Source organism: Eulemur rufifrons, chromosome 24, assembly GCF_041146395.1.
Source record: "Eulemur rufifrons isolate Redbay chromosome 24, OSU_ERuf_1, whole genome shotgun sequence".
Classification (NCBI taxonomy): domain Eukaryota; kingdom Metazoa; phylum Chordata; class Mammalia; order Primates; family Lemuridae; genus Eulemur; species Eulemur rufifrons.
In genome coordinates this window covers 13,259,764-13,280,017 of record NC_091006.1, presented here as the reverse complement: position 1 = coordinate 13,280,017, position 20,254 = coordinate 13,259,764, and the positions used below count along the sequence as shown (strand labels likewise).

At 52.5% G+C, this 20,254-nt stretch overlaps 1 protein-coding gene across 3 annotated transcripts in view; it reads right to left on the bottom strand.

Moving 5' to 3' along the window:
- Positions 1–19,382, bottom strand: part of AP2A1 (adaptor related protein complex 2 subunit alpha 1) — a 32,362-nt gene extending 12,980 nt beyond the window's left edge. For 2 of the 3 annotated variants that reach the window (XM_069458393.1, XM_069458394.1), the window contains exons 1-4: positions 19,183–19,382; positions 7,136–7,204; positions 6,870–7,012; positions 6,529–6,722 (exon numbers count right to left, since the gene is read on the bottom strand). In XM_069458393.1, coding sequence (XP_069314494.1) covers positions 6,529–6,722; positions 6,870–7,012; positions 7,136–7,204; positions 19,183–19,249 — 473 coding nt within the window. In that variant the 5' untranslated portion in view covers positions 19,250–19,382. The remainder of the gene's footprint in view (positions 1–6,528; positions 6,723–6,869; positions 7,013–7,135; positions 7,205–19,182) is intronic. The other variant, XM_069458395.1, reaches the window with a different exon arrangement.
- Positions 19,383–20,254: the final 872 nt, after the last annotated feature.

Below are 20,254 nucleotides of genomic sequence, written 5' to 3'. Positions count from 1 at the left end.
GAGAGGGGACAAGATGACCTTCAAGCTTCTGACCCAAGAGATGCATCGAGTGGTGAAGCTGCTGGCTGCATGGGTGCCTGGTGCCCAGGGCAAGAAGGGGGCGCCGGGTGGGAACCCAAGTTCAATACTGGACACATTCAGAGTTTGCCTTGCTAACGACACACCGAGGGAGGACACTGAGTGGCCCCTGGCAAGCAGGGCCAGAACTGGCACCCGAGGCTGCGTGGCCTCCCGCAAATCCCTTTCCCTGAGCCTCCGTATCATCCTCTGTAAAAATGGGACCCCTGCTCCCCTCTGAGGGGAGGGAGGAGCCTGTCAAACACTGTGGGGGGCTGAGTGATGGTCCCCACGGTGTCAACACCCTGATCCCCAGAACCTGTGAACATGCTCCCTTACATTCACAAGAGACTCCGCAGTGTGTGATTAAGGATCGTGAGATGGGGAGAGGATCCTGGGTTAGCCTTCTGGGCCCTGTCATCACAGGGTCCTTATGATGGGGACAGAGCAGGGTCAGAGCCAGAAGGCACGCGGATGAGACGGAGGTCAGACAAGAGAGGAGGTGCCACGCGCCAGGGAGCGCAGGCGACCTCTCGCAGCTAGAAAAGGCCAGAAGGCACCAGCCCTGCCCGCACCTACACATTAGCCCACCAAGACTGACTTTGGACTTCTGACCTCCCCGACTGGTGTTTTAAGCCACCGTGTTTGTGGCAATTTATTGCCACAGGGAACTAATGTACGCGCTTATCTGGCTCAGAACCTGGCAGCCAATGGGCATCCCACATCAGAGGACAGACTCTGTGTCCCAGTCATGATCCACTTCCTAGCATGGAGCGTGCTGCTGTTCTAGAAGGTGCTCCCATGGCTCTGTGTGAAGTTCTGACTGTGTGGTGCAGTTTTGGGGTAAGTCACTGACCCTCTCTGATGGGCAATCTCCTCTTCAGGAAAATAAGGATCTTGTTGGGTTTGGGGATAAAGAAATGAGTCTGTTGGGGGCGAGGGTGTGGCCTTGAGCACAAAGGAGGTGCCAGGAGCTGTCAAGACTGGCTGTGGCCTCTCAGTAAAGTCTTTCCCAGGCAAAGGACACGGGGAAGCCCTAAGACGGGGGACCGGCCGGAGCCAAAGTCCTGGTGAAAACATGTCTCCCTGGACGGGCAGGAGAATCACACACTGCAGGGACCTAGTGGCTGTTTCCTGCCACCAGCTAGGCTGATGCTTGCCGGACAAGGCTGGGGAGACGGGAAGCCCCGTGTGCTGCGGCTGGGAGGAGACAAGGGGACAGGCCCTCCGGAGAACAACTGGCAATTCTGCTGCTGTGTGTGACAGGGACCAAGACCAGCACTGCTGTCCCTCGACACCCACCCTAAGGAAACACGCACTGCCTGACGCTCACCAAGTGAAAACCGGAAACCAGCAAGAAGCCTGTGCACGGACGATGCTCGATCAGTGGTGGCATTTTCACCACCGTCCCCGTAGCTCGCGTCTCCCGAGCCCTTGCTGTGGGCCAAGCTCTGCTCGGAGCGCTTCTGAGTATGAACCCGTCTAACCCTGACCACAGCCCTCTGAGGAGGTGGGTTCTGGTGTCCTCTCCATTGACAGATGCGGAAACAACCACTGATGCAAAATGAAGGAATAAGAGCTGAGAGCTATTTATCACCTTGGTTACGGGCAGCAGAGAGAACGGTGCTATTCAGGTCAAGTTTTAAAAGTTATAAAAGGACACAAATGAAGATGGGAATAAAAACCACTGAATTCGGGGCCGGGCGTGGTGGCTCACGCCTGTAATCCTAGCACTCTGGGAGGCCGAGGCAGGTGGATCATTTGAGCTCAGGAGTTCGAGACCAGCCTGAGCAAGAGTGAGACCCCCGTCTCTACTAAAAATAGAAAGAAATTATATGGACAGCTAAAAATATATATACAAAAATTAGCCGGGCATGGTGGCACATGCCTGTAGTCCCAGCTACTTGGGAAGCTGAGGCAAAAGGATCACTTGAGCCCAGAAGTTTGAGGTTGCTGTGAGCTAGGCTGACGTCACGGCACTCTAGCCTGGGCAACAAAGTGAGACTCTGTCTCAAAAAAAAAAAACCACTGAATTCAGGGGACCAGGGAGGAGGGGAAGAGCAAGAGATTATGTGAGGGACAGGAAGGGGAAATTCAACTGGAACTGTTTTCTCTTTTAAGAAAGATGTGACTTTAAGAAAGTTCTCGAGGCATCTACCAAGAGAACTGAAAATAAAGTTCATACAAAGGAGTACATTCTGCATAACAGCCAAAAGGTGGAGTCTTCGGTTTTTTTTAGAGACGGAGTCTCCCTCTGTTGCCCAGGCTGGAGTGCAGTGGCATGATCATAGCTCCCTGCAGCCTCGAATTCCTGGGCTCAAGCGATCCTCCTGCCTCAGCCTCCCGAGTAGCTGGGACTACAGGTGTACACCACTATGACCAACTCATTTTTCTACTTTTATAGAGACAGGGTCTCGCTATTGTCTCATAATTGCCCAGATGGGTCTCAAAGTCCTGGCCTCAAGTGATCCTCTCGCCTTGGCCTCCCACAGTGCTGAGGTTCCAGGTGTGAGCAGTGGAGCCTTTTTGATGAATGGATAAATAATGTGCTCTACACATACAAGGGGATATTATTTGGCCATAAAAGGGAATGAAGTACAGATCAAGCTACAACATGGATGAACCCGGAACACATGAGGCTAAGTGAAAGAAGCCAGACATGGGGCCACCTCTTGTAGGATTCCACTGCCATGAAACATCCAGAACAGGCCAGTCCATAGACAGGAAGCACACTGGTGGTGGCCGTGGGCCAGGTACAGTAGGGAGAGTGGGAGATTAGTGATTAGTGACTGCTAAATGGGTACAGGGTTTCCTTTTTGGGGTGATGAGAATATTCTGGAATTAGATAGTGGAGGTGGTTGCACAGCATCATGAACATACTAAAAACCACTGAATTATACACTTTAAAATGGTTAAAATGGTGAATTTTATCTCCATTTTTAAAAAAGCCTACTACAAAAAAAAGTTCCTCTGTTCGCCAGTCACTGCCAAAGCCAACTTTCCAGGGTCGAGAGCCCAGCCTAGAGTGGGACACCGCCCCCATCCCCCGCCTCTGGACCCTGCCAGGGTACTGCCCCCTCAGCATCCATCCCCTTGTGTGAAACTGGGACGATGTCACCAGTACCCACATGCATTTGCCACACTGGCTTCCTTCCCAGTCCTTGGAAGCACCCAATTCTTCCTCCTCAGGGTGGCCGGCGACTTCTGTCTCCCTAAGCCAGTGCTGACGGCCTGTCCCTGACTGAAACTGTTGGCAGCCTTTGCCATGACTGACCACTCCCTCCTCCATCAAAGTTCTCGGAGTTCTGAGTCACGGCCTGTTCTTCGTTTTCCTCCCACACCTCTGATCACGCGTCCCCCACCCCCCTGCCAGAGCATTACTCGCTGGGCCACCCCAGGGCTCAGCCTTCAGGCGCCTCTGTTCCCTGTTCACGTCCTCTTTGAGGAGCTTCCTCTGGCCCATCGCTTTAATCGCCATCTACCCCTGCGCTGCCCGATACGATGGCCCCCGGCCACATGTGGCTACTGAGCACTTGAAGTGTGTGGCGAGTCCAAACTGAAATGCAAGGTGTGTGCAAATCACACGAGCAATTCCAAAGACTTAGCACCAAAAAGAGATGCCAAATAAATAGCTCATGAATAATTTTAATGCTGATTCAGTGTCAGAATGGTAATATTTTGGATAGATCAGGTTTAAACTGAAATACAAAATCCTAGGAAACAAAAAAATACCTATGTGGCATGCATTATATTTTTATTGGGGCCGGGCGCGGTGGCTCACACCTGTAATCCTAGCACTCTGGGAGGCCGAGGCAGGAAGATTGTTTGAGCTCAGGAGTTCGAGACCAGCCTGAGCAAGAGTGAGACCCCATCTCTACTAAAAATAGAAAGAAATTATATGGACAGCTAAAAAAATATATAGAAAAACTAGCCGGGCATGGTGGCACATGCCTGTAGTCCCAGCTACTCGGGAGGCTGAGGCAGGAGGATCGCTTGAGCCCAGGAGTTTGAGGTTGCTGTGAGCTAGGCTGATGCCACAGCACTCTAGCCTGGGCAACGGAGTGAGACTCTGTCTCAAAAAAAAAAAAAAAAAACCAACTGCTATTTTTATTGGACAGTTGTGATCTCTCTCAGATCTCTCTCCCTCTGACCCTGACACCCTGTGGTCCAACTGTCTCCCTGAAGTCTCTGCTCAGACGTCTACACGCAACTCAAATTCTGCATGGTCAAACTGCGTTCTGGTCTTGCTCTCCCTGAAGAGTTCTACCCCAGTCTTCTTCATCCCAAGGAATGGTCTGCCATCACTCACCACCAGTTCAACTTCCCATCTCTCTTCCTTGCACGCCACATGTAACCCGTCCTGTCAGCTTTCCTTCTAGAACGTGCCCCTCCCGTAATTACTCCATACCGCAGCCCTGGTCTGAGCCACCGTGAGCTCTGACCTGGACGACGGGGACAGATGCCTGGCTGGTCTCACTGATCCCCGCCTCGCCCCTGCACTCTGTACTTCTGCTTATGATTTCTTGGGCTACTTGAATCTGGGGGCCAGCCTCTTTTGTTGGTTCTGGAATATTCTCAGCCATTATCTCTCCCAACAGTGCCTCTGTCACATTCTTTCCCTTTTCTCTTTCTAGAACTCTAAACAGCATCATGTTAGACTTTGTCTTCCATGACCCTTAGTCTTTCTTTCTAAAATCTCCATCTCTCCCACAAAGGAGTACAGGATATAAACAAAAGAAAAGAAAAAACAGAAAATTAAATCTCCATCTCTGTTTCCCTGAGCTGGATTCTGAGGTACTACCAGTTTACACCACTTTGAACAAAAGGTTGATTTGGGATTTTTGGCCTACCCAGGTAGGGTAAAATCAGACTGGAAACCAGTCTGAGAGCCATTCTGTGCAAAGGTTTGAGACAGGTAATTTTGCTTACAGCACCCAAGGGGGTTTATTTCTAGGTCACTCTCACTTTGAAGTGTGGCCTTCTAGAGCCTCTTCTTGGAGACAAGCTTTATCTTCTGTTCCCAGAGGCTACGGGGCCCTCAAACCAATACCTGGGTTCACCCAGTTCAGCAAATGCCTTCTAAGCAAAATGTGGCTCTGGCATGCCACTCACCTCCCTGGGGGCCACATTTTTCTTGGCTTGTGGCCTGTGTGCTCCTTATCTTCTGGCTAACTCATGAATCCATGAAAGGATACTTTCTTCCCCTTCTATCCAATATTGATAGTTGGGTTTCAACAAGAACATCAGTCAGGTATGTGGTCGACCACATTGCCAGAAATAGAAGTCCCACCTGTGCTCACACCAGGCAGAGGGATCTTTTTAACATATGAAGCCAATCATGTCACTCTTCTGCTTAAAACACACCAGTCACCTCCCATTTCAGTTAGAATAAACTCCAAACTGCCCTAACTCTCCTGTGGTCACTGTACTCATGCCTACCTCAGGCCCTTTGCACTTGCTGGTCCTTTTGCTTGGGACACTTTTTCTCCAAAATTTTAAAATGATTATCTTCTTCTCAGCTTTCCAGTCTCAAATTACACATCACCTCCTTGGAGAGAGTGTCACTGACCAGTCTAATCTGAGCAGCCTCCCCCACTGCCCCTGCTGCCCACCATGACCCTGTTTTCTTCACAGCATTTGTCACTGTCTGAACTCATCTTCTTTACTTATGTATTTGCTTGCTGCCTGTGTCCCCTACTAGATGAAGCTCCTCAAGGGTGGGCACGACAGGGTCCCCGCTATTCGCTACTGCCTCCCAGGCCTGGAACAGCGTCTGGCACATTGCAGATTCTCAAGAAAGATCTGCCGAATGACTTCCTGCCTCAGGATGATCCCACAACCTGATCCCATTGCCCTACATGCTTTTTCCCCCCTTCCATGGCTAAATACTACTCCTCACCCAGGTCTCAGCCTGATGCCACTTCCTCTGGGGAGCCCTCCCTGATATCCCAATGAGGTCAGACACCTCTATTAAACCCCCTTTGAGGCTCCTGTGCCCCAGAGCATAGTTTTGAGAGAAGAATTCTACATTTCATCCTGCAATTTTTCCATCACCGTTTCTCTCCCACTCTGGACCATGAACACCAGGAGGGCAATGACCAGGTCCATCTCTGGGCATGGCCATATCCCCAGCAATCAGCATAGCGCCTGCAGCATAGTAGGTGTTCAGTAAGTGTTGTTGAATAACTAGAGAAGATACAGAAGTTCTGGAGGGCTGTCACCAACATAGCTTAAGGTTACCCACCCCCTCCTAATGTTAAAGCTCTGCGTACCCGACAGCCTCACAGCGGCAAAGCTGCTTGGTGAGATGAGAAGAGACAACGACTCAGGTCCCCAGCCCAGCGTCAGCCCCAAATCCCGGCTGGGAGACCTTGGACAGGTGACACAAACTCCTGGAGCCTCAAACTTGGCTGGGCCTCATCTCCCACCTCCCCTCCCCCGCCCTCTGCGCAAGGGTCCCCGGGGCCTTACCCAGCCACGAGGATGCGGGGGATGTCTGCAGCGAAGGCCTCGCCCATCTCACGGCTGCCCACGTTGGCGATGCAGTGCAGGGCCAGGCACATGAAGGTGGGGTTGCGGCTGGCCAGGTCATTCTTGATGGCATTGTTGATGAGCCGGATCAGCTCGGAGTTTGAGTTCACCAGCACAGAGATGAACAGGTAACCCTGGGCGGGGAGGGAGGAGGATGGCTGGAAGCCGTGTGCCTAAGGGACCCCAAACCCCAACCCTCGAGCCCTGGAGGCTGCACTGCCAGCCCCTCCTCCCTCAGACCCAGAGGTCCAAGCCCCCAGCCCTCTGCTCCCCAGACTCACTATCTGCTTCTCTGTGTACTTATTAGAGCTAAGCAGGTTCACAGCCTCCATGTGCCCAAAGTCAATGTCATGGCCAAGCAGGAAGATGAAGAGCAGCTTGCACACATATTTTTTCTTACTGTACCCATCCAAGGCTTTGTCCCCTGGGGCCAGAGGAAGGAGGAAAAGGGAGCCAAAAATGAGGAAGGATCACAGTACAAATCCCAGGAGCCCCAGCCCCCAACTCCCTCCACCCTCAGACCCAGGAGTCTGAGCCCCCAACCTACCTTTGAACTTGGAGCGGATGTTTGCCAGTTCCTTGTTGATTCTCTTAATCTCCGCCTCCTTGCTCTTGCCTGGGGAGGGGAGAAGGCAGGGCTGGTGATGAGGGGCCTGGGGACTTCAGCCACCTGCCCTCACTTTCCTTGGCATGGCCCCACCCAGCTGGAAGGGCAGATCTTCTCCACCCTGGGGCCCAGGCGAGGAGCTTCAGAGAGGGAAGAACCACAGCTCATTGACCTGCACAGCCCAGGGGGCCCATCCCTGACTTCCTCCCTCCTTCCTGTTCCCACTGTGCCCTGCCCTGTGGGGCTCCTGGGGCTCCCTTGTTGGGCTCTCAGTGCTCTGGATGTCCTCCCTAAGGGCCCTGTCTCAGCCCCCAGCACACACAGTATGTGACCAATGAATGAATGAAGATCTCATCTGCCTTCTGGCTGTCCCCAGGACCCCACCCCCGCCAGGGTCTCCTCCCCTAGTTCTCAATCCCATGAAGGTCCCACTGTCTGCCCAGCCACCGGGTCAGACCCTCGTGTGCTGTCCTCGGCCCCTCCCTCCCCATGGCCATGGCCTTGTCCTCTCCTGCCTGGTCTGTCCCCCACTGGCTCCTGTCTCCCGGCCGCCTGCCTCTCCCCAGTTTGCCCTCCTGGGACATTCCCACACCTCTGACAAGCCCCGCTTGTGGACTGACTCCACAAAGCCCCCTACCCAACAGGTCAGGTCCCGTGCTTCCTCTGTGCTCCCCGGTGCCCTGTGGCACCCCCTTCTGAGCATGCTCTGACCGGATGGTGAACGGGTCCCAACCGCCCTCTCTGCTTCCCATGTCCCCCTTGAGTCCCCGTTTCACTCGTCCCAGACGTCACCATCTCGCCCTTGACAGGCTCCACCATTCAATCAACTCCTCCAAACAGAACCTGGGTGTCCTTACCCCAACTCAAGCCATCGCCTTGTCCTCTTGGCTCGACCTTTGGAATGAGTTCCTGTACACCTCCACTGTGACCACTGCGCCCAGACCCTGTGCTCAGTCACTTGCATCAGCGCAGCAGCCTCCTCTCTGGCCTCCCTGCCTCCCTCTTGTCTCCTATGTGGGGCTCTTGTCACACCAGTCGGGGTGACTCTACACTGTGGAGCACTAAGCCCTCTGGCCCTGCCCTGGTTAATCTACCAGTGTCATGTCTCACCACCTTGCTGTGTCCCCAGGGCCCCACTGCCCCCTGCTCCTTCCTGCCTCAAGGGCCTTTGCATGTGCTGTGCCCCCTGCCTGAGGCCACCTCCTGTCATCTTCCCATCATTTGGGTCTCAGCTCCTGCCACCTCCTCCAGTGGCCTTTTCCTGACCACTTCTTTAAAGTTAATTCCTTATTATTCTGTTTCTAGCATTAAAAGAAAAGTCCTCCCTAGTACATTTCACACCACATGTCTATTTCACTTATCTTTACTGTCTAACGGCCCCCACTTCAGACTATGAGCATCAGGAGGGAAGTCCTAAAACAGTGCCCGGCATACAGCAGGTGCTCTGTAAATGTCTGTTTATCTAAAGGGCAGAGACCTGCTCTGACCCACGTCTGTGCCATCCACATCCCTCAGCACATGGCTGGGCCCCCAGGAGGCTCAAGTGTGCATTTGATGAATGAATGAAAGAATGAATGGGTTGGCACCCGTAATCCCAGCACTTTGAGAGACCAAGGCGGAAGGATCACTTGAGGCCAGGAGTTCGAGGCTGTAGTGAGTTATGATCGTGCCATGGGACTCCAGCCTGGGTGACAGAGTAAGACTCTGTCTCTTAAAAAAAAAAAAAAAAAAAAAAAAGAATAAGCAAGCAGGCACACAGGCCATCCTTCTCTCTAGAAATCCCACCTCGCCCCCCGCTCCCAACTCGGAGGGAAACTCCACAAGCCTCGCTTCAGATATCCCCTTCTCCAGGAAGCCCCTCTGGCTAGCGCCTCCTGATCAGAGTGCCAAGGGGACCCTAGAGCTGCACTGTCCGACACAGCAGCTGTCAGCCAGGTGGTTCCTGAGTACCTAGAGTGTGGCTGTTCCAAACTGAGATGGGCTGTAAACGGCAAAGACATGTGGGGTTTAGAAAACAGTGTGAGGGAAAAAAAAACGTAAAGTATCTCCATAAACTTTGTAAAATTTTGATTGCATGTTAAAATGGTAATATTTTGGGTGTACTGGGTTACAGAATATTACTAAATATTATAAAAAATAACTTTGCTCATTTCTTTGTATTTTAAAAAAAAATGCGTCTGCCGGAGAAGTAGAAGTGACACTCGGGGCTCACACTTCATTTCTAACGGGCAGCGCTATCCTGGGGTCCCTCCGGGGCTGCCACACTGCCTGTGCTGCCTCTGTCTCCCAGACCAGACCCGGAGCCCCGGGAGGGGAGGGCCAGGGTCTGTCTCCTCTCCGGGCAGCAACTCCACGTCCCAAAGGCTTCCTGAGTGCCCAGAGCTCCGTGAAGGCAGGACAACGTGAACAAAGGGCATTAAGCAGTGGAGCGAGATGCAGGGCCTGGGGACAAGGTTGGGAAGTCTCTGGGACCACTACTTCAGCAAGGAGTCGTATTTGGCCAGTGTCCCCCAGAGGCCATCTGATCCTTCATTTATTAATTACACCTTTCCTGAGGCCCCGTGGGTCAGGCCTGAGCAGGACGCTGCTGCCAGGGACACTCGCCACTTCTCATCTGCCTCTGAGGAGCTCCTGGCCTGGAGTGGGGGAGGAGGGGGTCCTGTCAGCCACACACGAGCAAGAGGTACCAGGGATGGAGGTTGCCCTGGCACTGCCTGGGGCCCTGGTGGAGGCTACCAGGGGAGGGGACATCTGAGGAAGACCTGGAAAGATGAGGAGGTTTGGGAGCAGCTCAGCAGCGAGGGACAGCCAGAACTGAGCCACTGGGTGAGGACTGCACAGGAGAGGGTGGCCCTGAGGGTCGGGACAGTGCTTCCCTCTGTGGGCAGCACTGGGTGGGCGCCCAGGCCCTTCGGAACTAGCACATGCGCCCTGTTCCCTTCCTCACCTGAGCATGACCACACAACTGCTTCGATTGCTTGCCTCAAAATTTTCTATAGGGACCAGAAAAAAAAACCCAGCACCATCTTTTGTAAATGAACTGGATATCAAGCAGTAGCTGCCTAAACTTTGTCGCAAGTAGACAGAAATTTGAATAGCAATTAAATTTCTGAGGCTAAAGCCCTCTTTGCCTTTGTTTTACCCTCTATTAAAAGCTTCGGGAAGCAGGCAGAACCTCCCCGAGATGCTGGATGACTGAGCAGGGGTTACCCTTGGGGAGGGCTGAGGCCTGGGAGGGGCCCAAGGTGGGTGCTGGGGAGCTGGGAACGTCCTTTCTGGAGCTGGTTATCTGTCTGGGTTCAGCTGGAGAAAACTCATCACGCTAGACACTTACGATCTGTGGGCTTTTTTATAGACATGCTATTCACATGTATATGTGCACATATGCATTAATATATTTATATGTAAATTTATACATATTCATATATTTGTGTAGTGAAGTATGTCAATTACCCAGAAGACAGCATCAAACACATATGCACAATTTAAAGGTGGTTAAAGAATATATATAATACGTATGTGCATATTTTTAAGTATTCTTTCATTTTAAAAATATTCTTTAAATTTAAAGAATACATATATTCTTTAAATATAGTCCTGCCCCGAAACAACGTTTCAGTCAACAACAGACCACACATACGGCAGTGGTCCAATTATAATACAGTATTTTTACTGTACCTTTTCTATGTTTCCATGTTCAGATACATAAATCTTTCCCCTTTGTGTCAGAGCTGCCTACAGTATTCGGTACAGTGACATGCTACACAGGTTTGCACCTAGGAGCAATAGACCATGAAGCCTAGGTATATAGCAGGCTCTGCCACCTGGGTTTGTACACTCTGTGACGCTCGCACAAAGATGAAATCACCTCACACATTTCTCAGACATCCCAGTCATTAAGTGACATTTTTCTCAGAACGTAGCCCTGTTGTTCAGCAACACGTGACCGTATTCTTTAAATTGTACTTAAAAGAGATTTAAATATATATACAAATATGAGTATGTATATGTATATATATGGTTTAAATATTCTTTAAATTTAAAGTATATAATTAAAAAGAGAATATATATTTAAAAATATTCTTTAGATTATATTTAAAATATATTTACATATATGTATATATTTTTTTACTTCAGTCTTTAAATTGTCCACATCTATTTGATACTGTCTTTAGCATAACCGATATACTTCACCATAAAAAAGAATCCAGGGGCCGGGCGCGGTGGCTCACGCCTATAATCCTAGCACTCTGGGAGGCCAAGGCGGGAGGATTGCTCGAGGTCAGGAGTTCGAGACCAGCCTGACCAAGAGCGAGACCCCATCTCTACTAAAAATAGAAAGAAATTAGCTGGACAACTAAAAATATATATAGAAATAATTAGCCGGGCACAGTGGCGCATGCCTGTAGTTCCAGCTGCTCGGGAGGCTGAGGCAGGAGGATTGCTTGAGCCCAGGGGTTTGAGGTTGCTGTGAGCTAGGCTGACGCCATGGCACTCTTGCCCAGGCAACAGAGTGAGACTCTGTCTCAAAAAAAAAAAAAAAAAAAAGAATTCAGGCCAGGTGTGGTGGCTCATGCCTGCAATCCCAGCTACTGGTGAGCCCGAGGTGGGAGGACTGCTTGAGGCCATGAGTTCGAAACCAGCCTGGGCAACACAGTGAGACCACCCCCCCACACACACCATCTAAGAAAAGAAAGAAAGAAAAAAAAGAACGAATTCAGAGAGAACAAAAGCACCAGGTCTCCAAAAGCAAAGGGCTCTGGCCTCGAAGGGAGGGCAACTGGCAGAGGCAGAGATCTGCGAAGACCTAAAGACAAGGAAGAGCCCAGGCACCCAGGGACAGTGCACAGGTGCTGCTGAGGGTAAAGCATGGGAAAAAGGGCTGAAGGCAGCTGTGACAGCCTGGACTAATGGAAAGGATAACTTTCCTGCACTCAGGGCAAGCCAGCAAAGGGAGAGTGAGCTCACTGTCACAGGAGGCATACAAGCATATGAGGGAGCTTTAAAGGGATTGTCTGGTTCACAAAGGGATTTCTTGGGCCAGGCTCGGGGATGAGTCACATCTGCCCTGCTCCTGGGGAGGCCCTGGACTGGAGAGGAGGCAGACAGGGACAATGGTGGGCATTCTGAAAGAGCAAACACAGTGGGGGCTGGGAGGCTTCAGACCAGGGAGGAAGGCTTCCCAGTAGGCGGCTCCTGGGATCTGAGGATCAAAAGATGAGGCTTGGCCAGGGTGCAGCGGCTCACGCCTGTAATCCCAGCACTCTGGGAGGCCGAGGTGAGAGGATCATTTGAGGTCAGGAGTTCAAGACCAGCCTGAGCAAGAGCGAGACCCCGTCTCTACTAAACATAGAAAGAAATTAGCTGGACAATTAAAAATATGTAGAAAAAAATTAGCCGGGCATGGTGGTGCATGCCTGTAGTCTCAGCTACTAGGGAGCCTGAGGCAAGAGGATTGCTTGAGCCCAGGAGCTTGAGGTTGCTGTGAGCTAGGCTGACGTCACGGCACTCTAGCCCGGGCAACAGAGCGAGACTCTGTCTCAAAAAAAAAAAAGATGAGGCTGAAATGGACTAGGCAGTAATAAGGTGTGCTCTGAGAAGGAGGCCCAGCATGTGGGAAGGCCTGGAGGTATGAGGCAGTCAGGAAGCTTAAAGAGTTCAAGGTGATAAAACAGAGTCCACAGCAGGTGGGGCCAGACCACTCCTGGGTTTTCAGAGGGTGCTGGGGAGTCATGGGAGGGAGCAGGTCCCTGTTCTGCCTGTGGCTGTCACTGTGCTTGTGGGTGGAAGGAGGCCAACATCTTGTGACAGGTCAGAGTAAGGCAAGGCCAAGGCAAATGCCGATGGCCCCAGGGATCTGCCCCACCTTGGGCCTTCTGGTTGGGGGAGATAAAGCCCTCCCTAAGCACAGAGGCATCAGGGTGAGTCTGCTACTACCGCCCACCGAAAGCATCCGGACAAACCTGAGCCCTGCCCTGGAGGAAGTAGTATGTTTCACGGAGGTAACACGGGTCCAGCACCTCACCGCAAAACCTTCTAGAGCCTTCCAGAATCCAGACAACCCATCTACTAGGTGGGTGGCTTTATGGGCCTCCTGCACAAGCCCCAACAGCCCTGAGTCCTCAGAAAGGGCTCCAGGTGGCAATTTTGTTGATCCTGGGCCACTCTAAAGCTCAGGACATTTTAGCCCTGCAATGTCCAAAATGGGAGCCATCAGCCACCTGTGGCCACTGGGCACTTGAAATGTGGCCAGTGTGACCAAAGGACTGGATTTCTCATTTTATTTCATTGTAATACATTTAAACTTTGTAAATTTAAACAACTGATCCTCAATTCAGTGACTGGAAAAGTCTGTTTGGAACTTGGGTACTTTGTGAATCTATTTTTTTTAACTATAAGTTTTACGAAATAAAAATTTTCTTTTTTTAGAGATTGGGTCTCACTACGTTGCCCAGACCAGACTCGAAGTCCTGGGCCCAACTGATCTTCCCTCCTCAGCCTCCCAAGTAGCCAGAGAGCCCAGGCTAAAGTTTATGAAATCTTAATACAGAGCAAGCGATTCTAATGAGACTATAGCCTCCAAAATGAGATGCACTCTGAGTATAAAATACACACTGGCTTTCCAAGACTTAGTATGAAAATGGAATGTAAACCATCATCAATAAATTTTAACATATCGGTTACATGATAAAATACTATTTTGGACATATTGGGGTAAATAAAATACATTAAAATTCGTTTCACTGATTGTTTTGCTTTTTTAATGTGGCAAGAAAATTTAAACTTATATATGTGGCTTGTATGACAGCCCTGGGTTAGACGCTGCTTGTGTTATTAATGTTATCACCGTCCCTGAGTGATGAAATATATTCTCCTAAATAACAAAGTCAAACCCTGTCATTCTCCTGCTAAGCCAGGCCAAAAATGCAAGCCACTGAGACCCTGCCGGAGTTGCCCCCTGACATATTAACGGTACACGTGCAGACTTGCCAAGTGTCACCTCCCAGACCAGAACACCAGTGCCCTGAGGACAGGGATGTATGGCTGCTTCAGTACTGGCAGTGTCCCCAGGGTCCACAGTAGCCTGGCACAGGGAGGTGCTGAACAAAGATTTGTGGATCAAGGCCACAAGAAAACACCCAGCTGGAAGGGGGGTGCTGGGGCTCAGGCCTGGGGTGAGAGCAGGGGCTTTCCGATGGTGCACTCATGTTGGACAGCCACCAAAGTGGAATGTGGTTGGCCTTCTGTGCTCTCCACAGTGGCCAGAAGGGTCCTGGGAAAACTTGACTCAGGTCCCTCCTCTTTTCTGCTCCAAACCCTTCCATGGTTCCCAGCTGGCTCAAAGCAAAAGTAAAATCCTCACTGTGGCCCGCAAGGACCTGCACCATTTGCCCTCTTCCCTCTCTGGCTGAATCTTCTGTCGTCTCCCCCTATGGCAATGGGCATGGCGGCCATCTCCTCCTTCTTCTCCTCCTCCAAGATTCTGCTACACTCCAGCACAATCCAGCCTCAGGGCCTTTGCACAGGCTGTTCCCTCTGCCTGGACCATCCTCCTCCCAAGGTGTGCCTGCCCAATTCACTTGCTAAATTCCATTCTTTGCTCCAAGGTCACCCTTCAGCAAGAGGTTCCTGAGCATATAGAAGCACCATCCTATCCCCAGCCCCACCACCCTCCCTTGCTTTATCTTCCTCCCAATGCCTCCTGCCACCTGTCTGGACACCTGATATATTCACTTGTATATTGGTCCCTCTGCCCCCTAGAATGTGAGCACATAGGGCGGGGACTTGTTCACTGCTGTGGCCCTGTCACCTAGCACCGTGCCTGGCACTCAGCTGGAGCTCAAAGACTGGTTCTGCCATCCATATATCCATCCATTCATTGACTCAATTAGCAAACAACTCCTGAGGCCTCCCCTGGGGCAGGACCTGCAAAAGGTGGAGCTGGGGACTCAGGGAGGGGGTCAGACCCAGGGCCTGAGCTCCCTGGGTTGGGGGAGATGTCAACATCACAGTGGGTCCCCATTTCCCCTGCTGGGATGTGCCCTAACGGAGGAGCCCAGGGCACTGTGGCAGCCAGCGCCCCGCTCCCATTCACTCACTCAGCGGACTCTCCCAAGGCCTTTTCGAGCCAGACTCTGCCCCGACTGGAGCCGGGGGCCCTAGACAGGAGGCAGCCCAAGCCCTTGCCCTAAGTGGCTTCCTGTCACATACATGACTTTGGATGGATTCTTGCTCCAGGCAGAAGGAAAGGACAACGCCCTCAGGCTGGACCCAGCCTCAGCCTCTCCCGCTTATCTGCAGAATTTGCCCTGCCTCATCCTTCTCCTCAAAGCCTGCCTTTCGCCTCCTTCTAGAATCTAGAGTCTAGATCTAGACCCTTCCCCCTGAGCGCCACTAGGCCCTTCAGATCCTCCCGCAGGTCGGCCCCACACTCACCCCGCTGTTCACCTCTGGCCCTGCCCCACGCATGCACATCCTTCACCCCTTTCCTTCCCTCGCTCCTGTTGAAACCCTCCCCAGCGCTCTCAGCACAGACACCAACCCGGCCTCTGCCCACCTCCCGTGTCAGACCCCATCCTTCTCTGCCACACAGTGTGGCCTTTCTGCAGAGCCTCACCCCGACCTCAGGACCTTTGTACTTGCCATCCCTCTGCCTCTGCAGCTCTTCTCCACTTCCCTGGCCTGGCTAACTCCGCCACGTCCTGTCTGCACAGTTCTGAGGGTCTCTCTTGAGGCAGAGCCAGGCCTGAGCTCCCTGACCAGACAGAGCCCCCCTTTTCTCAACACTATGGCCCTCTTCCTCATTGGGCTTAGACAGCTCCAAAATGTTTCCATCTTTTCCAAAAATTGAGATACAATTCATATACCACAAAATGCACCCTTTTACAGTGTACAATTCAGTGGTCTTTAGTGCATTCACAATGTTGTGCAACCATCCCCACTATCTGATTCCAGAACATTGTCATCACCCCAAAAAGAAGCCCTGTACTCACTAGCAGTCACTTCCATTCCACACCCCCTGCCACCCTAGGCAACCACTAATCTGCTTTCTGTCTCTATGGAGTTGCCTATTCCGACATTCCATCTAAATGGAATCATACAATATGTGGCCTCTTGTATTTGGCTTCTTTCACCCCACATCATGTTTTCAAGGTTCATGTATGTTGTAGCATGTGTCATGCTTCACTCATTTTTACGGCCCAGTAATATTCCATGGTGTGAACAGACCACATTTTGTTTACTCATCAGCTGATGGACAAGTGGGTTGTTTCCACTTTTTCCGCTTTCACAAACAACTGCCACGAACGCCCACGTACAAGCGTTTGTGAGAAGGAGCTGTGCAATTTGTACCCGGCTCCTTCTCCCCAACACGGGCTGGGAGCTGCATGGAGCATGGACGAGTCTGTCCTGTTCACCACTGTGACCCTAATGCCCATCACGAGGCTTGAGACGGACCAGCCGTTCAACATACGCTTGCTGAGAAATGGACAAGAGGAAGCCTGGATTTTCCAAGCCTGATTCCTGTGGCTGAGCAAGTCTAAGTGTCCCCTCTGGGGTCCTGCAGGGACACTTGCCTGTTTTCCCTTTCCTTCCTCAACCCCCATCATCAAATCCTTTGCAAATCCTGCCAGCTTTTCCTTCAACGTTTATGCCAAACCCACTTCTCATCAGTCCCGTCTGACCCCAGTCAAGCCAACACCATCTCTCGCCCGGAGGCCTGAAACACCGTCCTAATTTGGTACCCTGCTTCCAGCTCTACCTCTAGAGTCTGTTCTCACAGCAGCCGGAGGAATTATTTTAAAACATCAATCGGCCACATCCCTCCTCTGCTCAGAAAAAGGCAAAAGTGATCACCATGGCCCACAAAACCCTTCCCTATCCTACCGCCTCTCTGCCCTCATCTCCCACCCTTTCTCCCTGTCACTCACCCGGCTCCGGCCACACTGATCTCCTCCCTCTTATTTGAACACACATCTAACATGCTGCAACCTCAGGACCTTTGACCACACCAACCCTCTGCCTGGACCCTTTTCCCTCAAAATCCACAGGGCTCGCTCTGCTCAGATGTCACCTCAACGAGGCCTTCGCTGATCACCCTCTCAATCCTGGTCCTCTCCCCCTCCTTTCCTTCCCAGCACCAGTCATCACCTGACATTGTATCATTTAGTGTGTTTTCTGTGTTTATTTTCTCCCTGGGGGCATGGGAGCTCCCAAGAACAGGGATTCTTGTTTACCGCTGCAGCCCCAGCACCTAGAACAGGGCCTGGTATGCTAGCGTGATCAAAAAGTGTATGTCAAGCGAATGAGTGAATGAATGCCCCTTCAGAGACAAGATGCTGTCATTAATGGAGTTTGCAGACAAGAAAACTCAGCCTCAAAGAGGATAAATGACTTGCTGAGGGTCACGTGGCTGTGGGGAGCAGAGGCAACACACGTCTGCTCTGAGCAGCGGGCCCCCACCGAGGCCACAGCCCCTCTTAGTGCTGCTCCTTGTCGTAACAACTGTGTCGTCTCTCCTCCAACTGACACCCAACAGTTTCCACCCGTCCTGTTCAATGAGCACCTACTACATGCCAGATCCTTCCACAACTACTCAATTCTAAAATTATCACTGGGCACTTAACTGCTCTTCAGATCCAGCCAAATAACAACAGCCAAGATCTGTCTAGTGCCTGGAACATGTGAAAGGCCTCACTCACGTGCATTAGCACAACCACCTCCTCGGGAAGGCGCCATCAGCGGTCTCTCTGACAGATGAGGAAACTGAGAGGTGAAGTCCCTCATTCAAGGTCACACAGCTGGGGAGCAGCAGCATTCAAATTCAAACCCAGGCCTGGCTGACCCCAAAGCCCATGCAGATACAGCCTCTGAACGCTCTTGGCAGCTCCAAACACCAACAGCCACTCCCAGAAGTTGAGAACTGACTTGCCACCAGGCCTCCCATTGTCACAGCAACCCTTCCTAGCAGGAATCACTGTCCCCATATTGATGTGGTCAGACAGGGAAGGGCTCAGACCCAGGCCCGACCTGCTCCCTGACCCCTGACCTCTCTCTGGGATCAGGCTTCCCCTATCTCCCAGCCTTCCAGATCTCTACCCCTCAAACCCTCCAGGCCCCCTGACTCCTACCTTGAGGTCTTGGCTCTCCCTCTTCTGACACATCTCCCAAGCTCCCACTCCATAAGGTCCCCTCCTTCCCAGGTCCCCATTCCCTGTCTCGGGTTCTCTCAAGACTCTACACCTGCAGCCCCTACCCTCTGTGCTCCTTGGGTCCCTCCTTTTCCCTCAGTAGCCCCCCTAGCACCTCCCCAATGCCTCCCATGTCTTCTAAGCAATTCCCCATCCTGAGGCCCCTCTATTCTTCCCCAAGGTCCCCCCATAGTTCCCTCCCTTCCCATCTTTCCTCCCCAAATCCCTGGACTTTCAACCACTCCTGGACCTCCTCTATGTCACTAGTCATGCACCAGAGTGACCTAGCTAGCCCCTTCCCGTCTATGACACCCCCTCTCTGGGCCCTTCAAGCCCTGCCCCGTGAGGCTGCCTATGTTCCACATCCCCCAGGTCCCCTCTGGCCTCCTCCCATTCCATCGCTCCACAGGGTACCCCCCCATGCACCTCCTCCTCTTTCTGTCTACAGCAGGGATGCCTCTAACCCTACCGTTTGTACGATCCCCCAGTCTTTTCTGTTTTTCCCAGGAGACACCTCTATGTTCCCACTCCTGGGACCTCACTAGCCTTCTCCCTTTTCAGACCAGACCCTCCCGGACCCCTCTAGCTACTCCGTGTCGTCACCTGAAGAGGCACTCTGTGACACCCCAAGCCCCTGCATTCCTCCCACCCTAAAGTTCCCCCCGGGGCCCGTCTATCCTTTCTCTCTACGACCGCAAAGGTTTTCTATCCCCTGAGTCCCTCTGTGACCCCTAAACCCCTCAATTTCATGATATCCCCCTCCCCCGCGTCTCCAGTGTCCCCCGGCCGCGCTCTCACAGTTCCGGATGTCGGAGATGAACACCGCGAGCCCCCGCATCCCATCGCCCTTGGACACGGCCGGCATGATGGCGGTGGTGTCGGCTCCAGGCCTGGCCGGACGGGGCACAGCGCAGCGGGGGCTGGCAGGCGGGACCGAGCGGAAAGGACCCCAGGCAGCGCCAAGGAGCCCAGCCGGCCGAGGGGGAGGGCTGGCTGGCGGGCGGGCGGGCTGGCAGGCCGTGGCACCGCCCCCAGGTCCCTCCCCTACGCTCCGCCGTCCGGAGTCTCAGCCGTCCATTGGTTCTTGCTACTGCCTCTCAGTCTCCGGCTTAACCCCCTACTTCCTCTCTCATTGGCCACCAGGCAAAGGCACAACACTGCGATTGGTCCAGGGCTCCGCTATTTCCGTTCGGGAGTGGGGGAGGAGGCGTTGCTCGAGAGACAGGCGGGGTTCGATTTCGTAGCATGGAACCGCCCCCTCCGCACGCCCAGCTCCAGCACTGATTGGATCTAGCCCCTTTCTAAGAAGGGAGGTAGGGTCGTGAAGGAAGGCGGGGGAACGGACCTCAGGAGGCGGGACTTGAGTTGACTGGGACCAATAGGCGGGTAGACCGCCCCCTCAGGCGTCGCGGATTCGCGGGTCTGTCCTACTTCCGCCCTCGATTGGGCGGTTGTGGGGGCGGACGAAGGGCGAAGATCCATAGGGAAGGAAAGAGAAGAGGGTGTCACTCCGCTGGGCTGGGATAGGTGGAGCGACGCCTGCAATTCCCTGCTGCAGAGCAGGGGTAGGCGGGGCAATGGTGCGTGAGTTGTTCACTGCGCAAGCGTCTGTGTTCCCTTTCTCCCTCCACTCCCTCACCCCCTACTGCTACAATCCTCCTCCAGGAAGCCTTCCCTTACCCTGCCCCCACGCTCTGACCCCAGTATGTCGGGACATATCAGGAGACCTGGAATCCTTGAGTGAAGGAACCGTAATTCAAGGCTGAGTCCCATTATGCAGAGGTTAAAACTGAGGTCCAGAGAGGTTGATTGACTCGTCCACGGTCACACAGCTTGGAAGTGGAAAAATAAGAATTTAAACTAAATTATG